This window comes from Staurois parvus, unplaced genomic scaffold, assembly GCF_062004578.1.
Source record: "Staurois parvus isolate SC_StPar_1 unplaced genomic scaffold, SC_StPar_1.0 ptg000636l, whole genome shotgun sequence".
NCBI lineage: Eukaryota > Metazoa > Chordata > Amphibia > Anura > Ranidae > Staurois > Staurois parvus.
In genome coordinates, this window is record NW_028318432.1 from 224,836 (window position 1) to 250,514 (window position 25,679).

Below are 25,679 nucleotides of genomic sequence, written 5' to 3' on the forward strand. Positions count from 1 at the left end.
CTGCTGCTGAGCCCACAGTGTGACCTGGGTCCCTGTACGGCCTCCCATTGCTTCCACTCTGCCATGTGCCACTTTGAGGTCTCCTCACACTCCTGCGGTTTTCCATTTTGTCATAGGTTGCTGGCAGATTACAGGCCTCCCATAGGTGCCGCCAGGCCCCAAATCGGCCATGGGCCCCCGTACCGCCTGGTTACGCTGCTGCTGGTCCCACAGTGTGACCTGGGTCCCTGTACGGCCTCCCATTGCTTCCACTCTGCCATGTGCCACTTTCAGGTCTCCTCACACTCCTGCGGTTTTCCATTTTGTCATAGGTTGCTGGCAGATTACAGGCCTCCCATAGGTGCCGCCAGGCCCCAAATCGGCCATGGGCCCCCGTACCGCCTGGTCACGCTGCTGCTGGTCCCACAGTGTGACCTGGGTCCCTGTACGGCCTCCCATTGCTTCCACTCTGCCATGTGCCACTTTGAGGTCTCCTCACACTCCTGCGGTTTTCCATTTTGTCATAGGTTGCTGGCAGATTACAGGCCTCCCATAGGTGCCGCCAGGCCCCAAATCGGCCATGGGCCCCCGTACCGCCTGGTCATGCTGCTGCTGGTCCCACAGTGTGACCTGGGTCCCTGTACCGCCTCCCATTGCTCCCACTCTGCCATGTGCCACTTTGAGGTCTCCTCACACTCCTGCGGTTTTCCATTTTGTCATAGGTTGCTGGCAGATTACAGGCCTTCCATAGGTGCCGCCAGGCCCCAAATCGGCCATGGGCCCCCGTACCGCCTGGTCACGCTGCTGCTGGTCCCACAGTGTGACCTGGGTCCCTGTACGGCCTCCCATTGCTTCCACTCTGCCATGTGCCACTTTGAGGTCTCCTCACACTCCTGCGGTTTTCCATTTTGTCATAGGTTGCTGGCAGATTACAGGCCTCCCATAGGTGCCGCCAGGCCCCAAATCGGCCATGGGCCCCCGTACCGCCTGGTCACGCTGCTGCTGAGCCCACAGTGTGACCTGGGTCCCTGTACCGCCTCCCATTGCTCCCACTCTGCCATGTGCCACTTTGAGGTCTCCTCACACTGCTGGTGTGTTCAATTTTTTGACATAGGGTGCTGGCAGATTACGGGCCTCCCATTGCTGCTGCCAGGCACGTAATCTGCCATGGGCCACCGTACCGACTCCTCATGCTGTGACGTTGCAACAAGGTGGAATTCAACCCTACATATGTTAGACCGCCTTTACGAACAGCGAAAGGCCATCACAGATTTCCTGATGTTAAAAGCGGATAAAGGTACTCCCTGTGTAACTTAGATGTCAGCCATTGGCAGCTCATGCGTGACACCTGCGCTTGCTCAGGCCCTTTGAGGAGGCCACGCTATTCGTGAGTCGGCAGGACTATGGGATGAACGAGGTCAAATCTGCCATGGGCCCCCGTACCGCCTGGTCATGCTGCTGCTGGTCCCACAGTGTGACCTGGGTCCCTGTACCGCCTCCCATTGCTCCCACTCTGCCATGTGCCACTTTGAGGTCTCCTCACACTCCTGCTGGTTTCCATTTTGTCATAGGTTGCTGTATGGCCTCCCATTGCTGCTGCCTCCACCGCCACACTGTGGCTCCAAACACTGGTTTTGGCCCCGTGACTGGCCAAATGAGTGAAGTGTGCGGTGATTCTAAGATCGACGGCACTCATCTGCATGTCATACTGACTGACAGTATTATTTCTCTTCCCCAGCAGACTCCAAGGGCATTTAAATTAAAGGTACAGTGTTCTGCACTAATATTAAGTCTCTCTGAAGCCTAGAAACACCCTTTTTTAAGTTAAATTCACAGCGAATATATTCGACTCGAATCGAATATTGTCCACGAATTCGCCGAATCAGTCGAATCGAATTTTTGAATACTTCGCTCATCTCTAGATACAATGTTTCAACCGCTGTATGGAGTGAATGTCCCAGAACTGTCAGAAATAGACTATTTCTGACAGTTCTGTGACATTCACTCCATACAGCGGTTGAAACATTGTATCTATTTTTTTCCATAAATGACATTCTGCAGATACACTTAGAAGAGCTCTGCAGATACACTTTTTGCCGGCTTGGAATTATTCTTATTTTCATCCTACTTCTTCTTCTTCTTCTTCATCCTCATCCTCTTCTTCTTCTTATGAGGATGAGGATGAAGAAGAAGAAGTAGGATGAAAATAAGATTAATTCCAAGCCGGCAAAAAGTGTATCTGCAGAGCTCCTCTAAGTGTATTTGCAGAATGTCATTTATGGAAAAAAATAGATACAATGTTTCAACCGCTGTATGGAGTGAATGTCCCAGAACTGTCAGAAATAGACTATTTCTGACAGTTCTGGGACATTCCCTCCATACAGCGGTTGAAACATTGTATCTATTTGTTTCCATAAATGGATCCATTTATGGAAACAAATAGATACAATGTTTCAACCGCTGTATGGAGTGAATGTCCCAGAACTGTCAGAAATAGACTATTTCTGACAGTTCTGGGACATTCCCTCCATACAGCGGTTGAAACCGCTGTATGGAGTGAATGTCCCAGAACTGTCAGAAATAGACTATTTCTGACAGTTCTGGGACATTCCCTCCATATGACATTCACTCCATACAGCGGTTGAAACATTGTATCTATTTGTTTCCATAAATGAATCCATTTATGGAAACAAATAGATACAATGTTTCAACCGCTGTATGGAGTGAATGTCCCAGAACTGTCAGAAATAGGCTATTTCTGACAGTTCTGGGACATTCACTCCATACAGCGGTTGAAACCGCTGTATGGAGTGAATGTCACAGAACTGTCAGAAATAGACAGAAACTGTCACAGAACTGTCCTTCTTCTCATCCTTCTCCTTCTTCTCATCCTTCTTCTCATCCTTCTCCTTCTTCTCCTTCTTCTCATCCTTCTCCTTCTCCTTCTTCTCATCCTTCTCCTTCTTCTCATCCTTCTTCTCATCCTTCTCCTTCTTCTCATCCTTCTCCTTCTTCTCATCCTTCTCCTTCTTCTCATCCTTCTTCTCATCCTTCTCCTTCTTCTCATCCTTCTTCTCATCCTTCTCCTTCTTCTCATCCTTCTCCTTCTTCTCATCCTTCTCCTTCTCCTTCTTCTCATCCTTCTCCTTCTTCTCATCCTTCTTCTCATCCTTCTCCTTCTTCTCATCCTTCTTCTCATCTTTCTCCTTCTTCTCATCCTTCTCCTTCTTCTCATCCTTCTCCTTCTTCTCATCCTTCTCCTTCTTCTCATCCTTCTTCTCATCCTTCTCCTTCTCATCCTTCTTCTCATCCTTCTCCTTCTTCTCATCCTTCTTCTCATCCTTCTCCTTCTCATCCTTCTCCTACTCATCCTTCTTCTCATCCTTCTCCTTCTTCTCATCCTTCTTCTCATCCTTCTCCTTCTTCTCATCCTTCTTCTCATCCTTCTCCTTCTTCTCATCCTTCTCCTACTTCTCATCCTTCTTCTCATCCTTCTCCTTCTTCTCATCCTTCTTCTCATCCTTCTCCTTCTTCTCATCCTTCTCCTTCTTCTTCTCATCCTTTTCCTTCTTCTCATCCTTCTCCTTCTCCTTCTTCTCATCCTTCTCCTTCTCCTTCTTCTCATCCTTCTCCTTCTTCTCATCCTTCTTCTCATCCTTCTTCTCATCCTTCTTCTCATCCTTCTCCTTCTTCTCATCCTTCTCCTTCTCCTTCTTCTCATCCTTCTCCTTCTTCTCATCCTTCTCCTTCTTCTCCTTCTCCTTCTTCTCATCCTTCTCCTTCTCCTTCTTCTCATCCTTCTCCTTCTCCTTCTTCTCATCCTTCTCCTTCTCCTTCTCATCCTTCTCCTTCTCCTTCTTCTCATCCTTCTCCTTCTCCATCTTCTCATCCTTCTCCTTCTTCTCATCCTTCTCCTTCTCCTTCTCCTTCTTCTCATCCTTCTCCTTCTCCTTCTTCTCATCCTTCTCCTTCTTCTCATCCTTCTCCTTCTTCTCATCCTTCTCCTTCTCCTTCTTCTCATCCTTCTCCTTCTCCTTCTTCTCATCCTTCTCCTTCTCCTTCTTCTCATCCTTCTCCTTCTCCTTCTTCTCATCCTTCTCCTTCTCCTTCTCATCCTTCTCCTTCTCCTTCTTCTCATCCTTCTCCTTCTCCATCTTCTCATCCTTCTCCTTCTTCTCATCCTTCTCCTTCTCCTTCTCCTTCTTCTCATCCTTCTCCTTCTTCTCATCCTTCTCCTTCTTCTCATCCTTCTCCTTCTCCTTCTTCTCATCCTTCTCCTTCTCCTTCTTCTCATCCTTCTCCTTCTCCTTCCTCATCTCCAAGGGCATTTAAATTAAAGGTACAGTGTTCTGCACTAATTTAAAGGCTCTCTGAAGCCTAGAAACCCTTTTTATAAGTTATCTTCGTAGCGAATAAATTCGCATCGAATCAAATTTCTTCCTGAAATTCGCCGAATCAGCCGAATCGAATTTTTGAATACTTCGCTCATCTCTAATAATAAAGATAATTGTAACAAATTTCATTCCCTTTAGAGGCTGATATACACCAGCCACAGCACTAAAACAAGCCATTTCAGAGCACAAGCTGGTGTCTGTTGTGTAGCAGCGGTGCATTGCGTTGTTGCAAGGCAAGGCGCTGCTTACATTTTTCTTTTTTTAACTATTTATATTTCACATATGGCTTTTCATTCATTCCTAACCACCATGGCTCTGCTGTGTTACAGTCACCAGCAGTGACACAAGGTTTTGTTCTTTACTAGTGTTTCATCATTGATTCCAAACCTTCATAGAGGTCCTATTAGGTTAGTTTACTAAACAACACAAATAGTTATATTTCACAATTCATGACAAAACTAGGTCTCTCTAATGAAAGTGTCTGAGGGAAGAACAGTCGCAGTTGTTTCACAACAATCAATCTATTTCTCTCTGCTTATTTATACTATAAAAGGAGAATTGGACTAACTGGCAGTACATACTCGGACACGGGTGGACTGACCATTTAGAAACTCGGGCACTGCCTGAGGGCCTGGGGTCAGTAGGGGGCCCCATGAGATGCCCCTGGTACCTTTTCATAGGCTTTTTTGAGTTTGGGCAAGGACACAGGGGCCCCATGATCCCCTATTGCCCGGGGGCCCCATGAGTTGTCAGTCCGCCCCTGCTCGGACACATTGATACAGGAGATCCAGTGTAATTTTGAATGGCATCCCACCATTTTTGTGCTTCCACTGATGCAATAACAATAACACTTCACATACCTCCAGGAATTTCATTCCATGTTGCATTAAAACCTTTGCCATTCCCAGAAGAGTCAGTCTTAAACCGGATAGTGACCACATTTCCTGTGCTAGACACTTGCAGGGGATTTTCTGGAGTTCGAGGTCCGCACAGTTGAGCCAGCCTTGGGGAGGACAAGTCATGGCCCCCATATATCTGAAAGCCACACCAAGTTAAACAGTCAGCATTTTGTTTAATGCAGCAAACATTTACAGTATATATATATATATATATATATATATATATATATATATAGTGTATGTAAAATAAACATCTTTTAGTTTTGAATAGAGCAGGGAAAAATAAAGCTGGCCTCTCTGGAGACTCTCTATTGTCAGAATACGCTGATCAGTGGCTGCAGACCATTGGCTGCAGCTACTTATTAAGAAAGATTTTCCAACAAGCCTGTGTGACAGAAGCTTTTCAATTGTTAGATCAACTTCTGTTGAGCTGGAGAGGCCACATATGAATCGAAATTCTTCCAAACCTGCTAAGCTGGCCAAATTTTGATCCATTTATGGCCAGCTTTAGACTCTCTAACAAGTTTTTATTGCTGTTTGTGTCTCTGCTGGGAAGATTACCCCTCTCTGCTTGTCCTGGCGACCCTTGTCACTGAGACAGAGAGTGAGAAGCTATCCTTTCTAAAAAGGGAATCCCCCTCACTTTGGAAGATTTTCTTTCACTTCCTGTTGCATCTTCAAGGCAGAAAGCAAAAGGAAATCTCCCCAGAAGGATAGACAGCAAAAATTAACCTGATAGGTATTGTACACCATGCACCTCACATTAAAAAAAAACCCAACAGTTTTTGCTATGGATACACTTAAATAAAAGGTGCCAATAGATTGTGAAGGATTCACATTATTATAAATATGTGTGAATATACTGTATATGTTAACATAAATTACATTGGACCTCATTTGTTTGATAACAAGGATTGGGTTATCCAAAGCAACCAGATTATTTCATGCTGATAGCACTGGTTTGAAAATCAATGTTAGAATTTTAATTGGTTACTTTAAAAGGAAACTATAATGGTTTTTGGTAAATTGTTTCATCTTTTTATGTCATTTTTAAAAATATAATAAAATCATTATTTTCAAAATAAACTTTTAATATATAACAGAAGGTAACCTAAGTACCATGGTTATGGGAATATCTAGAAGTAATAGTAGCACATATTTAATTGCTGTAGCAATGTTAAAATTATTTGGAAACTGTGAACCGGAAACTGTAGAAATTGTTTGGAAATCTATAATTGTGCTTTTAGCTGAGCACCTGAAAACACAATGAGGACTATTTGGTTTTATGATGTGACTCATATTCCTTTTCCATAACAGGATGTCCAGCCTTACTATCCAGGGAGTTCTACCCCTTCAAAAAATAACATAAAATCTTTTATTTAGCACTAAATGCCTTTTTTTGGTGGCATGACTATTTAGGATTATGTGATAAGCAATTTCTTTTGTTTCAATGTTTAGTTTTCTTCAAAACAAGTGCATAATGTAGAATACATGTAGGACTATACAACACCTATTTGTAGAATGACTATTTTTTTTCCAAGGTCTCTATTCTGACAGCTGACACTCTGACTGTTGATAGATGGTACATAATATTAATAGTTGTGTGCTGAATTTAGCATTTTCGCCTTTTCTAGGTTCACCTTTTGTTGCTTTTTCCTTTTTTTCCAAATTTTTTTTTTATAATCCGTACATTACACAAACATAAAAATGAATTTACACCTAAAAACACATGCTGTCTACTGTCCTCCCCTGCTTGTCCCGAAGGTCTGTTTCCACTGTCGGAAGTTAGTCCTGATCATGTCTGCAGCAGCACACACTGCACTCCACCACAATCTCTGCTGACCCTCCTTCTCAGCTTCACCCCTCAGAAACTATGTTACCTCTGTCCCCAGTCTATAATCAGTTTCTGTTTCCTCCTTTCTCCCTCAAGACACGTCCTATCCTCTGCTACCAACCATGCAAAGTTTTGAAATGAAGGAAGCGCCACATTAGCTCGTAAAGTCCTTTGAAAGATTTTATATTGCAACATCCAATGCGTTTCAAAGGCTCAGCACTCCCACTTTATCGTGGTTAAAAACTAGATCATGCAGGTACGTAGACTAGAAATGTGCCTGCATAATCTGTTCAACTTTTGTTCAAAATTGCTCAAATTTCCTTTGAGGTTTCAGCAGGACTCCACAATTGCTGGTTAGCAGCCACCAGGGACTACAAACCACCCATCTTTGTGGAGGAGAAGCAATGAATCTTCATAAGGTTCATTGCTCCTAAATCACAAAGGACTCAACAATGCAAAGACCAACCTTCCATTTACTGGCAATATCCCAAGATCTATCCTCACTGTCCCCTTTTTCCCATCTAACATTAGCTTTCACTCTACGTCTCCCCAACACCCCAACATGCACAGTTATCTTCTATTCTGCCAATAATCAGCCTCAGAGCCACTTTACCAATAGTCCATGATCAGATCATACTCAGTCACCTCTATCCACTGTCCATGATTAGAATACACTGCCAGTCTCTTCTGCCAATCCATTGATCATCTCTGTGCCTTCAGTTTTTCACTTTGCCCATCCTTGATCATTTTTGCTGCCTAAAGCCCCAGATACATGATCAACTCCATCTCAGCTTTCTTCTGCCCAAGCTCCCTTTGTGTCTCCTACAACCCTTAGATTTGTGATTAGCTCCCTCTATGCCCCCTGCAGTTTCCTGTTCCATGGACAGCTCCCTCGCTGCCGTTTTACAGCTCCTAGTTCCAGGTTAATTTCCCTCTCTGCTTCCTAAAGTGTTCAGTTCCATAGTCTGTTCCCTTTTTTCCCTCTTACAGCCCCCAGTTTTGTGACTACCTCCCTCTCTGCCCCCTATAGCTCCTAGTTCTATGACAAGATCCCTATCTTCCTCCATCATGATCAGCTCCCTCTTCGTCTCCCACAGCCCCCAACTCCCTGAAATAGTTCCCTTTCTGACCCTACAGCTTTCAGTTCCAATATCAGCTCAGCTCTCTCTCTGCCTTTTTACAGCTCCTAGTTCCATGGTCATTTCCCTCACTGCATCCTAAAGCCCTCAGCTCCATGATCAGCTTCATCTCTGCCTCCTATACCCCTTAGCAACTTTATCTGCCCCCAGCTCACCTGTCCCACTGCTCAGAATACCACTCTGTGGTTTCTTCTGTGGGTCCCTATATTACTACAGAAAGGATACACAGAGCATAGTGGGAGAAACAAGCATCCGACAGTTCCACATGTGTCAGATGCTGAAGATTGATTATTTTATGGCAATGAAGCTCCACAGCCTAAGTGGTGGGACAACTAACTATTAAATCTTTTCTTTGCAGGAATGTTTGCCTTGTAGTTTTTGACCTATTTATTTATGGTACTTATATAGTGCCATCAATTTACGCAGCATTTTACATATACATTGTACATTCACTTCAGTCCCCTCCCTAACCCTCAAGGGTTCATACATACACATACTAGGGCCAATTTAGACAGGATCTAATTAACCTACCAGCATGTCTTTGGAGTGTGGAAGGAAACCCACACAGGCACAGGGAGAACATGAAAACTCCAGGCAGGAGGGGCCATGGCTGGGATTTGAACCAATGACCCTAGTGCTATCAGGAGGAAGTGCTAACCATTTAGCCACTGGTTAGATTCTACTTTTCCAACTCTTTGTCCTTCCTCAGCCCAGTTTGCCCTGGGAAAAAAACACATTTACCCCATCGACCCCCCTCATATGTCCTGTTTGTCAACATATTGTTGCCAATTCAATTGCATTGGGCCTTTTCTCACTAATGTAGAAGTGGGTGTGGAATTATTCTTATAGTCTCAAAGGTTAGAGGAAGTCTCATCATCAAAGTGTGAATTTAGAAAGTACCTAGGTTATTATATTTAAAGGTGGGCAGATTTTCTGGAAAATCCATGGGCAGTTAAAACTATACATAGGCAGTATCATATTGATAATGTTGATGTAGCCTATTTTTCTAAGGTTCTCATAATCATATTAGTAACATTTGCTGCTTCCTTACAAAAGCCTACAATCTTTTCATATTGCCAAAACATGTATAAATAAGCCTTTTTCTTTTTATATTGTAGACATATTCCTATATTGGTGATTTTCTGCAATCTGACTGTGGTTATATACATCCTATGTAGAACCTCACCAGTACCATTTTATCCCTGGCTGATATTCCAGTCATACTTGGTGTTGCCAGTACATCCCACCAGTTTGCATTCTCCCATGATCAGAGAGGGTACCCTTGAAAATGAATAATACATGTCCATCTAAAATATTGTCTGGTTGGCCAGTAATACCAACTGCTTTGTTAAAAAATCATTCAGAGGCCAAAAATCATTCAAATAAAATCAACCTGTTCACAAACAGGCACACATTTCCTAGCAGATTCTAAAACTAGAAGACGACAATTGTGTGAATTGGGAGAATGATGTGTTTCAGCTAGCGTGCTCCCTGTTTTTCAGCAGGGCCGAGGCTCAAATCTGTTTTTAGCATTTTCTTCTGCCTTGTTAGCTCCATTTAGTGTAGGATTCAGTCAGCATTCCAATGTTCTGAGCAATGGAAGGGCTGATTTGTGTGGCATGATGCAGAATTATGTGAGCTCAATACAGGCTCTGCAAGTTTCTGTTGTGGGATAATAATGGCAGGATGAGGGGTTGATCCCCGGCAGTGTTTGCTGGGTCTGATGTATGCAGAGTTACAAGGCTATAGCAATGGAGAGGAAGGATCTTGGCTTCCCAGCCAAATAGCAACACTACATTTCTGAATAAATGACAATATAAATATATTCAGAAATGGGAAAATCCTCCTGCGCTCAACTTTACGGGCCCCTATTAGATGTGTCAGCTGCTATCACCTATTCCCTATACCTCAGGATATGACAAAGTAAACCAATAAATGGTGAAGCGCTAAACAAATGTAATAACACAATTAGATAAAAATAAATATAAATAAATTGTGCAAAATATTAAAAACCAAAATCCACATTCATAATTAATGTAATAAAAAATAATATTAATATTCAATAAATATCATATAAATATATAAATTATTATACAGTGATAATAGGAAATACCATACATAAGTGACTCCAACAAATGATATATAAGTTACACGTGCTCAATTTACAAACCCACAATAAACTGTGTACAACCAGATGCCCGGTCTACCAACCAATTAGGACCACCAGGTTAGTGTAGTGTAAATATAAGTGATATCCACACTTAGATTATTATTATTATTATTATACAGTATTTATAAAGCGCCAATGGTTTGCTCAGCGCTGTACATTACAAAGGGGGACAGAACATGTGACAGAACAATACCAATACAATGCAAAACATGAGGGGATCGAGGGCCCTGCTCTTTTGAGCTTACAATCTAGGAAAATTATTATAAAGTGATCAGTGCTCAAATGCAATATAAACAAATTAATGTAAAGCAATCTTCTGAAAATAAAGTTCTGTGCAAATAACAACTGTAATCAAACATAGAGTGCTTCAATCTTCATTCCACACTTGCTTTGTGCTCTTGGTGACACTCTAGTGTAACTTATCCCACAGTGGCTAGAGTGCCTCCTTACCTCCTAGCATCGACCCCTCAGGGCCACAACACTTTTTGATATCCCACACCAGAAGGTGTCTCACAATCTGGCTCCACCAGCTCCACTGGTTCCAATAGAACTTCACTCCAGCATCAGCGCACCTCAAGATACCCTTCCACACAATTGGACTCAGGCATGTATGAAGAAGCAAACAGAGAAGACCTCCATAGTGCAATAACGTATCAGCTGTTGGAGGGAGAGACACACAGAGCATCGCTCTGCAACTGCTCTCCCCCTCCACACTGATCCTCCTGCTCTCCAGGCCACCTACAGGAGTACCGGCGGTACCCCTCAGGTGGCGGCCCTGCATGTCTCAGTCTGCTGCTGCTCACCAGGTCCCTTCATCCGAGGGGAGGTACCACGCCCCTAAAAATTGCCTCCCTAGGCAAATGCCTTCTTTGCTTCGTAGTAAATACACCGGTGACTTAGGGGTTTATTTACTAAAGCTGAAGAGTGCAAAATCAGGCTTACTTCTGCATAGAAACCAATCAGCGTCTAACCTCAGCTTGTTCAGTTAAGCTTTGGCAAGAAGACCTGGAAGTTGACTGGTTTGTATGCAGTATGAAGTAAGCCTGATTTTGCACTCTCCAGCTTTAGTAAATAAACCCCAATGGCACCTGGGAGGCACTGTGGAAGGTTAAGGGATCTGCAGCTGGCTGGAGGCATGGAAATGGGAGTCCGCAGCCTGGTGGAGGGCAACAGCCCAGTAATTAAGTGCCACTGGTAAAGACATCAAAAGTGGAGATTCTAAAGTTGGAGAGAGCTGAGCATGAGCTTCATCTGTGTGGATGCTCATTAATTACTTGAAGAACGAGCAAGGAGAGGAGCAGTGTCACCGCTTTAGATGAACTGGGAGTTTTCAAAAGTTTTGTCCCCAATTTCCCCCATCCCCAGTTCCTGCAGACTACAAATCTTGTGGAAATTCTTACCAGAAGGGTGGAGGCTAGTGACAACTTCATATTAATGCTTGTGGTGTTGGATTGGGATGTCCAACAAGTTCATCTAGATATCATGATCAGGTGCCCAAAAGACGTTGACCATATAGTGTATCTAGAACACTCTCTAACTCTAAGAATATGATGACTAGTCATTATCTTTCAAAATTTGGCTTTTATACTCAAAATGTCCCCAAAGTTTCTGATTCCCCAAGCTTTGTGTTGTCACCCTGTTTATACAATACAAGTGTGTAACACATCAGGTGGGGATGGATTACAAGTGTACATTTTGCAAATCTTTTCTCTCTATATATGTATTCAGTCCAACTCCAGCCTCTTTCAGGCTGTCTGTGACCCTAGTGTCAGGACAGGAAGGGATGAGAAATCTGTCCATTAGGCAAACAGACAAAACATTTTTAACAGAGTTGGGATAGTTTAGGACCTCTGGCAATTGGGTGGATTTACTAAAGCCGTAGAGCCTATTCACATTGCAAATTGAATTTTCACCTAACTAAATGAATGAGATGAAGCTGTGCTGGCATTAACCATTCAATCAGTTCAATCTTTAAATTTCTTGCACATAACTGGGTAAGTTCAATTTTCATTTAGCTTTCTCTTATTCACGAATCTAAATGAAATTTCACTTTGCAAAGTGGTCATTCAGTAAACAAACTGCAACTTTTTATTGCTGTTTGTGCCTTCCTGGTGACAACCTCACCTCCTCATTTCTGTTCTGGTGTCCGGGGTGGAGGAAATAAGGAAAAATTTCCCCTACTAAGGTGCGGATATAAAAAATTATAGAAATGTTAACTTTTCCCCACTAAATCAAAAACTGAGAAAAAAATATCTGGAGTTCTGTTTAATGTGTGAATTTAACGGTTTGTTTCAAGCTGCTGTTTAATATTACAGCCTAATACACCAGAACTCACCTCCAGCACATCATAGTTACATGTAATGTGGTTCTCAATACTGAACTCCAGTATAATGATCCGGATGCTGCTCCCTGGAGAGGTGTTGATATGCCAGATACACTCTCTGTCATTCGGATACTTCATGGGATATCCAGGGCTGCTGAAGGAGCCAATTGGACCAGACAGCTCTCCGCCACATCCTGTGTAATAGAACAGTAACCAGTTAAATATGTATTTTGGAGTAGATGTCAGGAATGACTTACACATGAATGTGTGCCAATATGGCAATGTCATGGAAGTAAAATATCTAATACACAAACAAGAATAATGAACTCAGAAGCATGAGCATCTCCAGAAGACTTTACATAGTTTACATGAACCAAAGTGCCAATGGATAGAGGCAAATAATACTAACAGGAAATATTGGTACATTAAGGGCTAGTTCACACTGAAACATGCATGTTCACATGAGCGTGTTCCCTCATCTTCCAGTTTTGACAGCCCAATCATTTGAATGGGCTGCTAAATGTACGGAACTGCACAAAAAGTGGTGCAAGCACAACTTTTTCACATTGCACTTCATGAAGTTTGGAGGTCACAAATGTGGTGCATTTGTGAGATGCGTTTGGGGTGCCTTTAACAATTAATGGCACCTGTGTGTGTCTTGCAAGGGCAGTAAGGTCACATACAACATGCAAAATGTGCCCAGAATGCGCCTTTCCTGCACCGCATTCCAGTGTGAATGGGCCCTAACAGTTTATCTTGCTGACATAAAACAGTAGTAATAACAATGAATCCCCATATGACATTTACACTCCAGTGGACTTTTCAGTAATTACAATATACAGCAATAGTAGTTTTGAAAAAAGCCCCACCTTTTATCATTAAAGAACCATGCAAACTGGTCACTAGGACAAAAGTCATAGATGCCACTATAAAGTTATTTATCTACTACATACGCCAAACAACAGATAAAAATCACAAACACTGATGAATGAGCTGCAATAACACATGCAGCAATGCATGATAAAAAGGGGTGTGGCATATGCATTACTGTAGCGCCATATAGTGTGAATGGGACCTGTCAACTGTTTTGTGCTTTAAAGGCAAATTCTGAAATAAATAAGTCAGGAAATGATCATTAGTGTTTGTAATATTTACATCTGTTTGGAGTATGTATACTCCCCAACTTTCTGAAATGATAAAGAGGGACACGGTTTAGCACGGTATGTAGGCAAAGGACACATCCCTACCATGGTCCCAGTTACATGGAACACAAAGGTCTAATATGCATAAAATGATTGGCTAAACCACACAAGTGCTTTTTTTGACCTTTTCCTTTTTATTGGCTTTTTAAAATAACAAATGCCGTAATACAGAGGTTGGATAAAAAGTTTAGTGCAGCACAACACATTTGGTAATAAAAACAGTTACATTGTGTACCGAGATATACACCTCAGACCAAAAAGAGGGACAACTGCATCTGCCCAAGGGGCAGAGAGATTTGGTCTCAAATGAGGGACAGTTGGGAGCTGGGAGTATGTAATGGAGAAATGGATCAAAAATGTTAAATTTGGAGCTTAGTATATATATATATATATATATATATATATATATATATATATAATATATATATATATATATATATACACACATACACACAGTTGTGTTCAAAATAATAGCAGTCAGACATCACTAACCTGATCAATCACTGTTTTTGGTAGAAATGATATTTCTACATGGCAAATAATTTACAAGCAGGTGTAGTAGAGTAATAGAAATCCAACAGACCCAACAGTCATGACATGCATGCTTCTGATTCTGTGTAATTGAATCACTACTTGAAAGGGGTATGTTCAAAATAATAGCAGTGTGGAGTTCTATTAGTGAGGTCATTCATTCTTTGAAAACCAGGTGGCAATTATTGCCCTTATTTAAGGACGGAAGGCAGCAAATGTTGTACATGCTGGTTACAGTGCATTTTTCTCTGAAATTCTGAGGAAAATGGGTCGTTCCAGACATTGTTCAGAAGAACAGTGTACCTTGATTAAAAAGTTGATTGGAGAGGGGAAAACATATAAAGAAGTGCAGAAAATGATAGGCTGCTCAGCTAAAATGATCGCAAATGCTTTAAAATGGCAACCAAAACCTGAAAGACGTGGAAGAAAGCGAAAAACTACCATTCAAACGGATAGAAGAATAGCCAAAATGGCAAGGACTCAGCCAACAATCAGCTCCAGGAAGATCAAAGAAGGTCTAAAGTTCCCTGTGAGTACTGTTACAATTAGAAGACGCCTATATGAAGCCAAGCTATCTGCAAGAAGCCCCCGCAAAGTCCCACTGGTGAAAAAAAAACATGTGCTGAAGAGGTTACAATTTGCCAAAGAGCACATTGACTGGCCTAAAGAGAAATGGCGCAACATTTTGTGGACTGATGAAAGTAAGATTGTTCTTTTTGGGTCTAGTGGCCGGAGACAGTTTGTCAGACGACCCCCAAACACTGAATTCAAGCCACAGTACACTGTGAAGACAGTGAAGCATGGTGGTGCAAGCATCATGATATGGGGATGTTTCTCATACTACGGTGTTGGGCCTATTTATCGCATACCAGGGATCATGGATCAGTTTGAATACATCAGAATACTTGAAGAGGTCATGCTGCCTTATGCTGAAGAGAAAATGCCCTTGAAATGGGTGTTCCAACAAGACAACGACCCCAAACACACCAGTAAACGTGCAACATCTTGGTTCCAGACCAACAAGATTGACCTTATGGAGTGGCCAGCCCAATCCCCGGATCTTAATCTAATAGAAAACTTGTGGGGTGACATCAAAAATGCAGTTTCTGAGGCAAAACCAAGAAATAGAGAAGAACTGTGGAATGTAGTCCAATCATCTTGGGCTGGAATACCTGTTCACAGGTGCCAGAAGTTGGGTGACTCCATGCAACACAGATGTACAGCAGTTCTCAGAAACAGTGCTTATACAACCAAATATTCATTAAGTGATTCAAAGGAAAGCAAAATCTTCAAACATTTTTCAGTTTATATAGTGAATGTTTGAGTTTGTAAAAAAGAATACAAACACTGCTATTTTTTTGAACAGTCTAATATTCACTTTTCTTCCATTTTTTTAGAGGAACGACACAAATTTGATATATTTTTCTTCATGTTTTGATTTGGAATAGAATGTGTCGTGTTCCCAATGTATTTGTGTGTATGGAAATAAAAGCTATTAGAAGGATTTTGAGCTTTATTTTGAACACAACTGTATATATATATATATATTTTTTTTTCCTAGGATAATGCATCAGACACATCAGTTATTATTATTATTATTATTATTATAATACAGGATTTATATAGCGCCAACAGTTTGCTCAGCGGGAGACAATACAGCAAGAATACAGTTCAATACAAGAGGGTTGGGAGGGCCTGATCCTGGGAGCTTACAATCTAAGAGATGTTATGTCTAATGATGTGAATCTCATTACCCGCAGACTGCTTCTTGTAAAATTCTTCCCTTGTATTCCTCCTCACAGCTTCCAGATATTGTCCTGATTGGCTGTCTGCCGGTATTGTGAAAGTTAACAGCAGTCACTGCTACTGAGAAAAGATGCACCTCAGGCCTGCCCCCTTCTGCACTCTCTGCCATTTATGGAACTCAAATTGCTACTCTCATAGTGCATCCATTTCTGTGAATGGAGGAGCAGGTGAATGACAAAATCTCCTTTGCCCATTCACAGAATGAGATGCTTTGTGAGAGAATAGGAGTTCTGTGAATGGCAAAGAGGGCAGAAGGGGGCAAGTGGCGCAACTTTTCTCAGTAGCAGTGGGTGCTTTTAACCTTCTTAGTGCCGGAAGACATCTGCTCAGACAGTTGTGAAGGACACATTGTATGGAAAATGTTTACCAGAAGCAGCTGCCTGTAGGCAATAGAATACACATACTGTAACTAATGTGTTTGAAGCCATATCACAAAACAAATCTACTAAACTTCAGCTTTAATGTGATTCTATGTGGAAATTTGTAGCATCTGAGGCTTTTACCCTGTACATTTAATTTTGCCAGTTCATGTGCGCTGTACACTTGCGGTGATTACGCTTTGCGGTGCAGATCTGGTCACAATGATGAGAGACACATTAACAACCAGCTATTTCCTAAAGACTGCTTTTTCATAAGAAGCAGTTCTTGGGCCGCACTGTCAAAGACTTAGATTGACAGCTACACGGTGCTTTAGGACTTTGTAGCCATCTGAAAATAAATCACAAAGATACAAAATGCAGGCATTAGTCAAAAAATGGAAACTCTACATGATTTGCAGGATTGAAAGTGACGACATGTTTCGTGTTAAAAGCGGATGTGATGTAACATTTTTGCTTCCACTGTGTGATGAGACACCTAGCTAAGAGGTTTTTTTTGCCAGCCAAAAAATGTCCCAACCAAAAAATGTTGATTGCAGTCTATGTGTGCATGGACACATAAGATAACATGCTGGGGGGTTTACTAGCTGTAAAATAAAACGTCAAAAGCGAAAAACCGCAGCTGTAAAAACGTCAAGTATGCATGAGGACTAAGCCCTGGTTCACATATATGCGGCCACATGGGCCGTGTTTTACGTGGGCACGAGAGCTCATTCATTTGAATGGACTCCCGTGCCCCGTGACATGCAGAGAAGAAGTCCCTACTCTTCTTCTGAAAATGCAGCGCGCACGGGAACTTCGGTTCCCAGTACGGTTGCGTTTTCCAGTGCGGGCGGCGTGCCATTAGAAGTAATGGCACCCGCCCGCGGGTCCGCATCTCTCTGTGTGGGTGGTGCGGCTGCACAGATTTTCGTGTGGATCCACAGCGGCACCACCCCCACATATGTGAACCTAGCCTAAAGAAGCTGCATACTCAGTATGTGATTAAATCAGCTGTTGAAAGTGCTTAAAAACTGAGGGTTTCATATCACTTTAAATAGTACATTCATTTATATGTTGATAGGTTTTCCATATCCACCTTTAGTAGCGGGATCATTCACAGCTGGTTTAAAAATTTGCTTTGCACATCCCTGTATAAAACAGATCCGTATTGTCCGCAGTGAGTCAGTCTGGATTCCTGCAGTGCCCACTGCAATACGCAGATGGGTGTATAGGAAATCTGGGGCCCCGCGTCTCTGGGTATGACTCAGCTAGGCTCACTGGAACAGGATTGTGGAAAACTGGCTGTGATATTAGCTGCAGCTATTTCCTTCATAAATCCTAAATATCACTGCCTTCCCACATTCCCCTTCCGTGGATGTCATCCCACTATCGCTGAACATGAGCCGTGTCTACACCACCCCATCTACATACCTCCCCAGTGTGCCTCTTCTAGGAGGACGGTGCCCAGAACACTGACTCACCCATAGGCCCTGGAAAGGGATAATATTTCTACCACTGTAGTGCTGAATCAGAATGTGGAGACTATTTCTTTACTTCAAGCAAGCCTGTATTAAGAAAAAATATTTGCACTGCTATTGAAAATGTTAGCTGCCTGGCTGTCTCTGGAATAAAAAAAAAACACTGATCAAGAAAAAGCATTTAACAAATGAAGTTGGAGTGAAGTATGCAAATTTGGCCAGGGTAAAGGTGGGAATACACGATTAGAAAATCAACCGATCGGTCATCCGACGACCGAGAAGCATCCGTTCGTTGGTCTAAATCGTGGCCCGCATTAACCAATCTAAAAAAATCATTCGTCGGGCAATACGTAGTGTTGACATCTTCTGTACAAGTGGAAGTGATGCAGTGTGCGTGTGACCTTGTAGCCACGCCCTTCCGGCCAGAACGAGCGATATACACAACAATTACCAGCAATGAGTATAATATGGTTTATTACATGACCTATATACATAAATAGTGATACATAAAATATAATCTGCAGAATTCTGGGTTCATTATCTCATTAGGACAATCTACTTTTAACATTTGGATTTTTCGTTGGATATAAATATCCGGATCATCTTCTGTTTCCACCCATGTGTGATAGCGCTTGATAGTTTTTTTTCGTACGACCGTCATACCACCGCATAGAAAATCAGTATGTGAAACAACAAAATTGTTCACTGTTGTTCAACCGGATTTTTTCATTCACAATATCGTTATCGGTTAAAAAATCCTGCTCATCAATGAAGAGAAAATCATTCGATCAGTGGTTCCGCAAAATTTTTCGTATGATATTCCTATCGCGTGTACAGGGCATTAGTCAATCATAAAGCACTGGCAGCAATGCACAATATTTTGCAAAGGTGTGGTCAACAATGGCAGCTTGCATGGGGTCCGATAGTGATATTTCAGTTATATGCGGAGTCAAGTGGGGTCTCCACTAGCTACATGTCCCTCTGAAGTGAGACCTCCCAGCAGACAGACAGCTTGTAACTGGAATCTAGCAGGGATAGCCTAGGTCAAAATGTAGACTATGGTCTCCCTATACTGACATTTTGGGGTGGATTTACTTCCATCATCCAGTCATATGCAAACAAAAATGCTGTTTTTTTTTATTTTCCTTGCATGTGATTGGGTATTCTTTGTAACAAGTGAAGATTTATCTTATTTACTAAGCTCTGGAGCAACTGCACTTGCAAAGTGCACAGTGTATTTGCCTTTAGTGAATCAATTTCAAACTTTTGCAATGCCCCCCTCCCCCCTTCCTTTACAGCAACCCTATAGCTGGCCATACACTAGATTCTCAAATGAAATAATGTCTAAAAAAGTTCTCAGCACCTTCGATGACTTGACAAATGTTGTGCTAAAGCACTAGAATTTAACCTCTTCACGCCGGCCGCATACAAATGTGCCTGGGCATAGACGCCGAGCGGCCGCACATTTGTGTGCAATTACGAAAAACATATGTGCTGAGGGCGTGTGCCCTGCGCGCTCCCATCACACATGTCCGGTACTCACGGAAAGGTCCCGATCTCTTTCGATCGGGACCTTTCCCAATTATGTGAAAGCCGTGACGGCGAATCACAGCGGTCACATGACCCTAAAACCCTGCCCAGCCTCGTGGCTTCTGAAAACCTTAAAGGGCCGGGAGGCGCCGGCGCCAAGGGGTTAATTTGCTTTTAACCACTTGGCGCCCGCCGCTGTAGGCAAAGCGACATACCTGTACATTGCTGTCTACTTCTGGGTTTAGGGATTGTACACAGCAGAGGCCTGTCAGCAAGTCCTGGCCAATGATTCATGGCCAGGACCTGCTGATCGGCTGTGTCTAATCACAGCCCAGAGCTCTGTACATTGGGAGCGATCTGTCAGTTTTGCAGGGATGAGAAACTGAGAGAGCTAGCAGTAAAAGCAGCACACTGTACACATATTACACATAGTTAGGCAGACATTTAACCCCTTGATCACCCTAGATGTTAACCCGTTTCCAGCCAGTGTCATTTGTACAGTGTATAATACTATCACTGATCATAGTATTAATGTCACTGGTTATATCAGTGGCAGTTAGTCAGTTCCCCCCAGCATCATTTAGTGTCAGATTGCCCGCCTCACTGTCTCAGTTCCATTATAAGTCACTGATCGCTGCCATTAGTAGTATAAAAAAAAAATTAAACTACTATATATATATATATATATATATATATATACATAGTATATATACCGGTATATATATATATACACACACACAGTATATATATATATATATATATATATATATATATATATTATAGTTTGTAGGTGCTCTAACTTTCACACAAACCAATCAACATACACTTATTGGGGTTTTTGTTTATCAAAAACATGTAGCAGAATAGCCACACTAACCTTCACCATTCATTATGGAGGATCTTGTGCCAGCACATGCCCCCTTGGTATGCTGTACAGTATTATAAACTGATCTACTTGCGTTATTTTACTACTGCAAGGTAGTACGGGTCCTTTCACACGGGGCGGACTCGTTTAGCGGATCCGCTTGCTCAGTGGGGGATCTCTCTGCTATTCCCCGCTGAGCAAGCAGATGACAGGTTTGTGTCTACGCCTCTACTGCAGAGCGGACACAGAGCTGCTCGCTCTCCTCAATGGCCGGTCGGATGAAAATGGACCGCCTGTCCATTTCCATCTGACTTGATCTGATGGACAGAAGGGCAATTGGATCCCCATCCATCCCTTTTTTGCGGATCGGATTTGATGTCGGTGGGTGTAAACGGATACACCGTTTACCCCCGCTGCTCCATAGAGGAGAATGGAGGTTCCGATCGAGTCCGCCTGAAAAACGTGAAGGCAGACCCGATCAGAGCATCCATCTGAAAGAGGCCTAAGATGCTGGGTGCAGGAACTGACCAGGGCCTACCGGTGCAAGGGTCTGCAGCTGGGGGGGCCATAATACCTTTTAACCAGTAACTACAACAGCCGTTTTTGGTATCTACAGAATAGAGGCAGGTAGGAGTATGAAATGGAGTTTGCATGAAACGTAGCAATATCTAGGATTGCTCTTTTAATATAAGATTTTATTTTTCCTTTCTAAAAGATGGATTGGCTGTTTTTGAAGGTGAAGTTTCTGAACCATGAATCTTGAGCATGGATAACCTGCACAACATGTTTTAAAAATTAATTTATCACATCTGAAAAAATCAGTCATCTTAGATCTGAATTATTATTATTATACAGGATTTATATAGCGCCAACAGTTTGCTCAGCGCTTTACAAGATAACGGGAGACAACACAGCAACAGTACAGTTCAATACAAGAGGGTTAGGAGGGCCCTGCTCCTTGGAGCTTACAATCTAGAAGGGAGGGGCTGGTGGTACAAAAGGTAGTAACTGCGGGGGATGGACTGGTAGGAGGAGTAGAAGATTCCATTATTAGCTGAGGGCAGGAAAGGCCAAACCACATAAGCACATTCTATAAGTAGTGATGTTACTGTGTTGCCAAAACGGCAGTTCTAACACATATCTAAAAAAGTACATTTAAGGTAATTATATACTCTGTGTCAGAGGATTAACCGCAGAAGAAAGGGCACATCTGCCAACACTCAGTATGGCCACGCTAAATTGTGCAGAAATGTGCGCAGATGTTGTGCGCGGGTGCTCGGGCTGCGCTTGTGCAAGCAATCACGCACGCAGATGCGCCATGGCATGCGTAAAGCCTATTTGTAGTCATCACTCTGGTGTACAAGTTGTTGGATGTTAGTCAGCCCCCTGTTCCCTTGTGCTTCTGTGTTGCTTTACTTCTGGATTCCTGTTGCTGACTCGGATTGCCCCTGGACTTGGCTCTTCTCCTGGCTCTGACCCCGGCTTGTTATATGGACTCTGCTACTGCCTGCCTCCTTGTCTGATCCTGGCCTGTTACACGGACTTCGCTTACTGCCTGGCTCCTGTGTATGACTTCGGCTAGATCTGTGACCACGCTTGCTTCTATTCCTGACTCATGACTGATCTCCTGTGCATGATTAATGGCTCTGGTTCCTGGCTCCGCCTCCTGCTCTCCTGTCATGAACCGCCTAGCATCTGGAGTTCTAGCTGTTGTACTGTGGCTGGTTCCATGGCACAAGCAAGACTTCTGGAGTGTCTTCCATCCTGCTGACACCGCTGCAAGGTCAAGTCCATTCCGAGTTCCTCATCCACTCTGCTCATCAGGCTACTCCATAACAGACAACCCATGCTTCTTTGGGTGGAGCACTCCCTGCTTCTCAGGGGTGCTCTGAACTCAGCCACAAGGGGAGCCCTCTTGTCACTTTAGCCTCCAACCAGGTACATGACACTTCCTGTGTTGCCAATTTCAGTGATAACATATAGGGTGGGTATTGAGGAGCGCCTAGTGCAAAAGTTCATATCAGTCAGAGGTCTGTTTGAAATGTTTATTGGTTAAGAGCATCAAATAAATCCAACACATTTCAGTGGAAAGGACTTCCCTTCTTCAGGGCAGTGGATGTTCTTAGAATTAGGATGAGATGCAATAGGAGACCTATATTAAAGTATAAGTAAACCGTCACCTTGTAAAACAACCCATTCAATTTAAAATTAAAATGAAAGGCAAAACATTTGTGTATAGACACTGTATAAAAAAAAAATTATAAATACCTTTTTTCCTTTTGTTATACGTGATCACATAGCCTCTGTTCTCAGCAACACAGAGAGGTGGGCAAGGAAACAGCAGTACACTGAGCTTCCCAGTGATAGGCTGTGCAGCGGGGGAGGGGAGGTTTAGCAAAAGTCTAATCATTTGAGGAGAGCAGGCTGAGTTTCCCCGCGCATCTAGAGAACTGGCTGTGCTGTGGTTTCATGCCTAGTGTAGTCAGTTTTCGATAGGAAAGCAGAGGGACTGGCAGGAACCCCAGGGGTTTCACACAAAGGAAGCAATACAAAGAGAAGATGATACTTTTTCATACAAGTCCATGGCACAGCAAGCACATATCAGGAATATGAAATGTTAGGTTTGCATACTCTTTAAGGCTTGATAAAGAATGTTAGATCTTACCGGTACTATGAACTGCGCCGATCTGACATCTGACTCCATCTGACATCAGCTCCACCTAGTGGCCGTAACATGGTATTTTCTATGAAAAACCCCAATTGGGAAAATACTGCATTTTGGCACTAGATGGAGCTGATGGTCTAAGAAAACAAATATTTTACACATATGGGGATTTTTCCCATCAACTGTGAAAATGCTGGCCCAATTATTGTTTTTTTATAAGTAGACCCCATCATTTCATAGAAAGATTGTTAGCGAAATGAATGATCAGGCAAATGGTTTTCTCTTAGTAGGCAAAATTTAAAAGGAAGCTTAGATAAGTCCCACTGCTTGTTTGTGTAATTGGCACACAACATATGGCGAGGTTATGCTCTTGCTGTCCACATAACACAGGCAGGAAGGGGTTAAGAAGAAGGGTCCTTCTGTGCTAATTATAACAACACGAAGCAAGACGAATGCAGAGAATAGATGGCTATGGGGCATTTGGGGGTCTAGTGGTTGTTTTAGGAAATAGGGGTCCATCCATGAGATATTTACTGCTGGCCTGCCCATTTGTTCACCGGCATTGGATGGATAGGTCATAGATTAAATGCAGTTTTTCTGTGGCAATGAATAAATTACATTTTGTAATCTACTACTTTGGCATACCTTGTAATGACTCAAGACAAAACACTTATTAAAAAAACACCTTGGATCAAGTTTGATTTTTTTGCTTTGTACATTCCCCGCATAATAGAAACTTAATAAAACAAGATCATGAAAACCCCCGCCTCTCTACGAAGACTTATTTCTGGAAACTGGAAAACTCAGCGTAAAAAAAAAAAAAAATCTTTCAGAGAACTAAAGAGATCCCCGGGGATATGACACAGAGATGTCTGGCCTAAAAATTGTTGCCTGGGCAACCAGTCAATAAAGAAATTGTTTCCAGAAGTCTCTAGCGCGGCAATTTTACTCAGTAATGTCAGCAATTACCGCAGATTGAGTAGAAGGATGAGTCACGAGGGCTCTCATTTCATGTGGCTGCATTTACACAAAGTATAGTTTTTATCGGTACGCACAAATGGGCACTTTCCAGCTCGGTGGTGGGCGCAGTTTGGCAGCCAGTAGTAGAGATTTGATTGCCGGTTGTTCACAATAGATCTCTCGGAGTGCACAGACAAGCCGGAAATCAGTGGCATGTGCTTTCCCTTCGCTCACGCTTGTTAAAATAGTGACTGTTGGCGTTATCTGTTCAGCGGGTACACAGAGCACAGAGTAGATAAAGGAAGGACATGAGCTAACACCATGAGATTTGTGTGTAAAATGTGTTTCCTCTTTGAGATGTACAAAAAAAAATAATTGAAGCAGAAATCTCAAGACTCAAAGATGCTAATTTTTCATTGAGAAGGGGAGGTTCTATTAGTGGTGAAACAAACTAAAGGCTTGGAAACAACAGTTTGTTTCCTTTGCGGAAGTCCATTGTCATCTAGACATCTTTTTTATCAATGAAAAGCTTACTAGCATTCTCTTAGACACATAAAAAAGTCTTAAAAACCTGGGCTCCATGGATACAATATGCTCATTCTTCCGTGTCCCCCGACAGCTACACACTGCTATAGGCATTGATGGACCTGGCTTTCTTGGCAGGGTGTCCTTGAGGTCCTTCTCCTGCTCTCTTCTTTTTCTTTCAGTCCTGCTCTATTCCTTTCCCTCTGATCTTTTTTTTGGCCCCAGATCCCAGGAGGCCTTGGGTTCTATATATTTTTCTTGAATACCCCCTGTGTAGGGCCTGACTTTATCTAATTCAAGAGTGTCTCCTGGTTCTTGGTTAATATGCTTTGCCCTCTCACCTTACCCCTCCCACCCTTCCCTCCCTACCCATTTTCCTGGGTTTCCGGTCAGGGTGTCCTTGACGTCCTTCTCCTGCTCTCTTCTTTTTCTTTCAGTCCTGCTCTATTCCTTTCCCTCTGATCTTTCTTTTGGCCCTAGATCCTGGGAGGCCTTGGGAACTATATATTATTTTTAATACCCCCTGTGAAGAGCCTGACTGTATCTAATCCAAGAGTGTCTCTTGGTTCTTGGTTAATATGCTTTGCCCTCTCCCCTTACCCCTCCCACCCTTCCTTATCTACCTATTTTCCTGGGTTTGTGGTCAGGGTGTCCTTGACGTCCTTCTCCTGCTCTCTTCTTTTTCTTTCAGTCCTGGTCTATTCCTTTCCCTCTGATCTTTCTTTTGGCCCTAGATCCTGGGAGGCCTTGGGAACTATATTTTTTTTTTTAATACCCCTTGTGTAGGGCCTGACTGTATCTAATCCAAGAGTGTCTCTTGGTTCTTGGTTAATATGCTTTGCCCTCTCCCCTTACCCCTCCCACCCTTCCCTCCCTACCTATTTTCATGCAGTTCACACTACCGGTAACGCTACTGCTCCTCTGGCTTGTAGAATGCAATGCCTACTGATCTTTATTGTTATAATCTATATTGTTTTCTATGATTTATGGACACACTCCAACTTTTTTTTCATATGTTGG

The 25,679-nt window shown here is 42.7% G+C and overlaps 1 protein-coding gene across 1 annotated transcript in view; it reads right to left on the reverse strand.

The window, feature by feature from the left end:
- CUBN (cubilin) overlaps nucleotides 1-25,679 on the reverse strand; it is a 346,655-nt gene that overhangs the window by 192,051 nt on the left and 128,925 nt on the right. Inside the window, exons 29-30 of the mRNA XM_089693694.1 lie at nucleotides 12,751-12,932; nucleotides 5,234-5,408 (exon numbers count right to left, since the gene is read on the reverse strand). Coding sequence (XP_089549820.1) covers nucleotides 5,234-5,408; nucleotides 12,751-12,932 — 357 coding nt within the window. The remainder of the gene's footprint in view (nucleotides 1-5,233; nucleotides 5,409-12,750; nucleotides 12,933-25,679) is intronic.